This window comes from Lolium perenne, chromosome 3 (assembly GCF_019359855.2).
Source record: "Lolium perenne isolate Kyuss_39 chromosome 3, Kyuss_2.0, whole genome shotgun sequence".
NCBI classification, from domain to species: domain Eukaryota; kingdom Viridiplantae; phylum Streptophyta; class Magnoliopsida; order Poales; family Poaceae; genus Lolium; species Lolium perenne.
This window is the reverse complement of record NC_067246.2, coordinates 45,826,118-45,832,117: the sequence shown is the minus strand read 5'-3', so window position 1 is coordinate 45,832,117 and position 6,000 is coordinate 45,826,118. Positions and strand designations below refer to the sequence as shown.

The following is a 6,000-nucleotide window of genomic DNA, read 5'->3' as shown; positions in this document are numbered from 1 at the left end:
AGCTAGAGCTTGTCATGAGAATGAACACAAGCTCTAACTCATCTCATGAATAAGAACCAAGAAGAACTAAGAAACACGATGCAATGCATGCAAGGTTTGAGCTCTCTCCGATGATGCGACTCACTATCCTATCGAGCACAAACCTAGTCCTTGCGCGTTCTTCTTGAGTCGGCAAGCTCCGTCTTCATACTCTTCATGATTGTCCATGCCACCGTCTTCCTTCAACTTACACGCCACCGTCTTCTTTCGTCTTGTACGCACGCCATCGTCATCATTCATCTTCAACGCCGTCTTCTCTCTTCATCTTCTACGCCATCTTCTCGATCTCTTCATCTTCAACACCGTCTTTGTCTCTCTTCGACACCATCTTCATCATTGTACTCCGTCTTCTCCATCTTACAACCTTGAGTCCAACATGACTATGGACTTGACCTAAGATTGATTCTCAATGCAACCGTTAGTCCATAGGGATTGTCATCAATTACAAAACCACACATGGGGTAAAGGACTTGTTCTTACACATGTTCCCAATTATGTATTAGTTTGTGTAAAACCATGTTCCAATATACTCCCTCCGTTCCTTTCTATAGTGCCTATAGATTTTTGGCATTTGTTTCACAATATAAGGCTGTAGCTTGACTTTTTTTCAATTACCCCCTCCACCGGTCAACTCCCACACGACATGCATGAAAAAAATCCACACCAAATAGGAAACAATTAATTGAGATTCCTAATGCATGACCCCAAGGATTGGTTAGATATAGGAAGCAATGTTTTTCTTTCCTTAATTAAACCTGGTTGCACATATATGGAGAATCAACCAGACAGATTTATGGGATTTGTTACAGTAAGTTAGGAAGTTATCGATTTCCCTAATTTTAGTCTGATCTCAAATCGTTCAGCCAGGGGATCTTGTGTAAAAAATACTCTTGCGCTAATTTTCGTGCCAAAAATCCATAGGCATTATAGAAAGGAACGGAGGGAGTATAATATTTGGAACTATGTTTAAATGGAGTAGAGGAAAAAAATAAGAAAAAAATAAATACGTCGTTCCGCTGGAGCAGCCCCAGACGCAAACGGACGCGCGGATAAAAACGGTTATTTTAGCGTTAGCGGCGCGACACAAACGGATGCTCGTGGACATTAAAATGGCCGCTGAAGATGCCCTAATTTACATGATGTTTTGGTAATCAGTTGCTCGTACATCTTGGTTCAGATCACGAAAGATTCAGATTCCCTGGCCGGATCACCCTAGCACAGTTTTCATAGACTTATTTGGAGTTTTTGCAGGTCTCACCGTGTCACAGTAATGCACATGGATGATAGGCTTGCATATTTATTTGGATATTTACATACTTATATCGAGGATATTCACATGATTTGGAGTACCATGATATCAAGGACTTCACATGCGCCACCGGTGGCCATCACTTCTTTCCAGCAGAGGCCGCTGCAACCTTGTCGCCGCCGGGGGCGTGCTTCTGCTTCTCCTTGCTGGCGGACTTGGCGGAGAGCTTGAGGTGCACGCCAGGGTCCCCGCCGTTGCAGGAACTCTGCAGCAGCAGCGAGTTGTTGATCACCTGCACGTTGCTGTTTATCAGCGCCGTCATCATCCCGGGCTTGCCGGCCGCCTTCTTCCCGTCGCTGCCGCTACCTCCGTCGAGCCGATAGCCATGACCGTGCCACTCGCCACCGTTCTTGCTCTTGCCGCCGCCCACGTTCATGGACGCGCCCTTGTTCTCCCCCGCCAGCGTGATCACGCTAGTCCCTGGCCCCGCCGCGTGCCCGGAGCCGGAGGCCTTGTGCACCATGTCGGCCACGCCCGCCTTGATCTCCCTGTGCAGCTTCCCGTGCTCGGCCTTGACCTCCTTGTGCTTGGCGTCCTCGCCGGCATGGTGCTTCTTCTCCTTGTCCTTTACCTCCTTCTCCTTCTTGGTTTCATCTTTCTTCTCTTTGTGATCCTTTTCTTTCTCCTTGTCTTTGCTTTTGTGCTCGTCCTTCTTATCCTCTTTCTCTTCCTTCTGATGATGCGGCTTGTGTTCTTTATCTACGGCCTTGCCGTGGCCACCGTGCGGCTTGATCTCAGAAGCAGCAGGCTGTTGCACTTGCGCGATGGGCTTCACCAGCGGGAGGACGACGGCGGCGTCCTTCTGCCTAGGAGAAGCCTCAGGAAAAGCTGGCAGAAGCAGAACTACCGGCTTAGCAGGCGGCTTGGCCGGTTCCGGCGCGGTAGCTCCGCCGGCGTTGGAGTTGTTGGACGGAGCCGCCGCCGGCGGCTCTCTGATGGGCGCGAGCGGCGAGGATCGAGACGGGGACGGCCGGGACACCTGACTCTGCGGAGGACAAGGAGGAGCGGCACCTCTCGTCGCCGTGGTGGTGGTAGTCGGTTGCTGGCGGTTCTGAGACGGCGAAGGCCGCCGTGGAGAGGACGGCGCTGCGGCCGGCGACGGCGGGGACAGCCGCCTGGACAGCTGCGGGCGGACCGGGGGCCGGGATGGGCGGGACGGTGGCGGCGGCTGCGGGACGCCGCTCCAGTACGGGAACCAGTAGCGCGGGGGCTGCTGGCTCTGGTCGTCGTCCGCCATGGCCGGCGATGTCGACTGCACGCGCGGCGGTTGTTTACACTCTGAGGCAGCTCGGAGCGTGATCAAACGAAACAAGATTGCACCGGCGAGTTGGTGGATCGATCGATGGCAATGTGTGTTTGGTTGGTTTCACGGGGCTGCGACATGCTTGGATTTATAGGGGAGCAATTGCAGAGGTAGCACCAAAGCAGGGGGAGGATCATCGGCGGGGACGGGCATGGCATCTGATTCTGCGTGCACTCGATCGGAGGTTGCTTTCTACACCAGGACGTGCACCTCGGCGCGCCTTTGCTTTGCTTTGTTTGCCATGGCCGGTACACTTGGAATATCTTCTCCGGTTTCATTCGTCCCTTCCGTCTGCCAAGATCTGTGCTTGCTTTTCGCAGGGTTTTGGCAAATTGTGCAGTGCTACTTTGTTAGAGAGAAAAAAAAGATGGCGAAAATGCACTTCCGAGCTCATATGCTCCCGCTTCAATAAAAAAATACTAGCAAATAGCAAATAAAATCAAAAAATCTGAACTTTTTTTACAACGAGCATGAATGTGTTCTAACTAGAAGAAAAATTGTGGTGATAAACGACATATTTGGCGGTCTGTGAAAAATAACAAAATTGGTTATTGTTTGCAACAATCAGACATGTCTTTTTTGCACAGACCAATACATGTATCTTTTCTATGACATTTTTGACATGCTATTAGAAAACATGTTCATGTTCATTGTATTAAAAAGTTTGTATTATTTAAATTTTATTTTCTACTTTTTCCAAAAAAAAATATTGGAGACGGAGCATATAAGTTCGAGAGCAAAAAAACCATGTCCAAAAGATGGGGTCTCCATAGATTGTTGGAATATTGGCAATCTTTGCAGATTGATTGTTTTGCTCATGATTATTAAGTGTAAATGAAGAAGTATCTTTTCTCAAATACTATAATGTAGATGAAACAAAAGGAAGAGCAAGAAAAAAAACAATGTGAAATTTTCATCATATACTGTAAAGAGTAAACCGCACTTGCATGCGGTCCTAATTCTTTCCGACCACGTTCACTTTAGTCCTTATTCTTTGAAATTGAACATCTAGATCCTAAAACTTTTGTAAGTGATTCATCGGAGGTCCTAAATCGGTCTGACCTACGTTGACCATCTTATGTGGAACTTTGACTGATGCCACATTGGTAATGGAGCCCAGGAGCTGATAACCCCTAAGTGCAAGGATCACCGTACTATAATTCGATAAGTATTTGACTGTAAAAGAGCATGTTGATGCATGTAAAATGCATACATAACTCTGTAGTTTATTGTGGCAAAATCATTATTATTATGCAACTTTATTATATTTATTGGTACTAACATATATTAATAGTTGCAAAACTGCATAATTTCTTTTTTATACTTTGTTGTGTAGGAAATAGATAAATATGGAAGGAAACCCATCATTATGGTGAAATCTGGAGTTTCCCGGAATCTGTCTCCGAACACTTTTCAAAGATAGCCACGTAAACCCCCTAAGACGACGACGTAAAATGAAAAAGATCCAATTGACAAAGTTCTAGGAATTTTATGCGCTTCATTTTAGACATAAAATTCGCTCCAATCGGACTCTGGATGCCCCCCTAAGAGCCATATTATTGTGGAGGATAGATCGAGGCAGTTTCTGGACTCCGAAAATACGTTTCGTGATTGACTTAGACTGCTTCCATAGTTGGGGATTTAGGACAATCCACGACTTTATGGACCCATAAAGAACAGTGGGGATTCCTAGGAAGGTTCTAGAGGTGCCAAAGAGCACTTAGATCAAAGTGACATCAATTTCATGGCCTAAATTGCATCTATACCTGCATATATTGAGGGGAAATCCTATTCCTAGAGTAAGCCACCGATAGACACGAAAACCCTTCTCCTTGGAAGCCGCCAAGGAGGGGGAGAAGTGATACGGGCATGAAGGCCGAGGTGAAGCCCAATTTCAGGACTCCACCTAGCTAGTTATCTTAGTTATCATATTTTATCTCTATGGTCATATGTGGGCCAATTAGAGATTTTATTGAGTTGAGTTAGTTTGGTATGGGCCTGTCCAAACCAAGGTAGAGAGGCCCAGTAGGGCTGGCCGGCCAACCCCCTCATATAAGGGTTGGGACGGCCAGGTTTTAGGGTTAGAACTAGTTTGAGTTAAGTTTAGACGCTATCGCGTGTGTGCTTGGTGAAGCATCCCTCCGGGGACGGTGCCGCCGTTTATCTATTACAGTTGTTGTGGAGGTTCTTGTTTCATCAAGGATTGTCGTGCTTTGGTCTTGAGGCGTGGTGATCTCCATCATGTTGCTTGCTGGATTTATCCCCTACTTCAGGTTGTGTTCCGCGCGTAATTGGAGGTATCTATCTACCCGGGTTCTCGCTGTGAAAGATCGGGCAAACACCTTAGGAGGATATGCTGAGATCCCCTTATCATGTGGTATCAGATTTCTGGGTTGCTCACGGCGAGTTTTTGTTGATCGATCTCATTGGATCGGTTTGCATCGGAGGATATTGGCTCAAGGTTGAAGGAGGTTGAGGTGGAGGAAGTTTTGTGCTGTTCGGGCATAGTTTTTCCACCGTCTTGTGTTGTTTTTGCTGGCAGGATCGTGAATTTCGAGGTTTGGAATCGGGAAGAAAATGCAGTTTCGGACAGCATCCGGTGCACGGCTCGGCACACCGGCCCCACCACCGGCTCACCCAGCCCCAGGCCCAGCCAGACCGGCCCCACCACCGGCCGGCCCGGGAAAAACCGGCCTGTACGCCGGTGCCCACCGGGGCGATGTCCAGGGGGCTTCGCCCATCCGCCCGGTGCCCACCCCTGCCAGACCGGCCCCTAGGCGGGACCAGCCGGTGCCTAGGCCGGCCCAACCGGCTCCCTGGCCGGACCATCCGGTTCCCAGGTCGGCGCAACCAGCTTCCAGACCGACGACTCAGCTATCCAGGCTGGCCATTCAGCAGTCTTCCGCGACGGATTCGTTTCCAGACGATGTTTATGGCATACGGTGTTCGCGTGGAAGAAGTCAAGTGTTGTTTTCAATGATTATCTTGACATTAGGCTGGGAATACAACGTCATGCATCCAAACTTCGTTGGTATCTACACCATTTGGCGACAGTTGAGGAGTATGAAGATTGAGAAAAGAACATGGAACTGGGTTTCAATCGATGTCGCAGATACAATGGAAATTTCAGTGGGTATGATGCGTATGTCCTTGCTCATCGGCTTGTGGACGAGGAGTTAGACAATTGGTGGTGTGATGCGGTTGAAAGAGGAGAATTTCTTGTACTTGGGAGGACTTCAAAAAAATTCTTCATGATGGTTTCGTGTTACCATATATGGAGGCAAGTGAGTAGCCGTCCGGAATTGTGCATGCAATAGAGGAAGTTAGCAAGTGCATAATTCCTATTCAG

General features: G+C 48.1%; 1 protein-coding gene across 1 annotated transcript; it reads right to left on the bottom strand.

Annotated features, from left to right (window-relative positions):
- Positions 1-1,310: 1,310 nt before the first annotated feature.
- On the bottom strand, positions 1,311-2,736 carry LOC127341391 (uncharacterized). The gene has a single exon (XM_051367225.2). It carries the CDS (start codon positions 2,583-2,585, stop codon positions 1,428-1,430), a length of 1,158 nt encoding a protein of 385 aa, XP_051223185.1. The 5' UTR covers positions 2,586-2,736; the 3' UTR covers positions 1,311-1,427.
- Between the last annotated feature and the right edge of the window lie 3,264 nt (positions 2,737-6,000).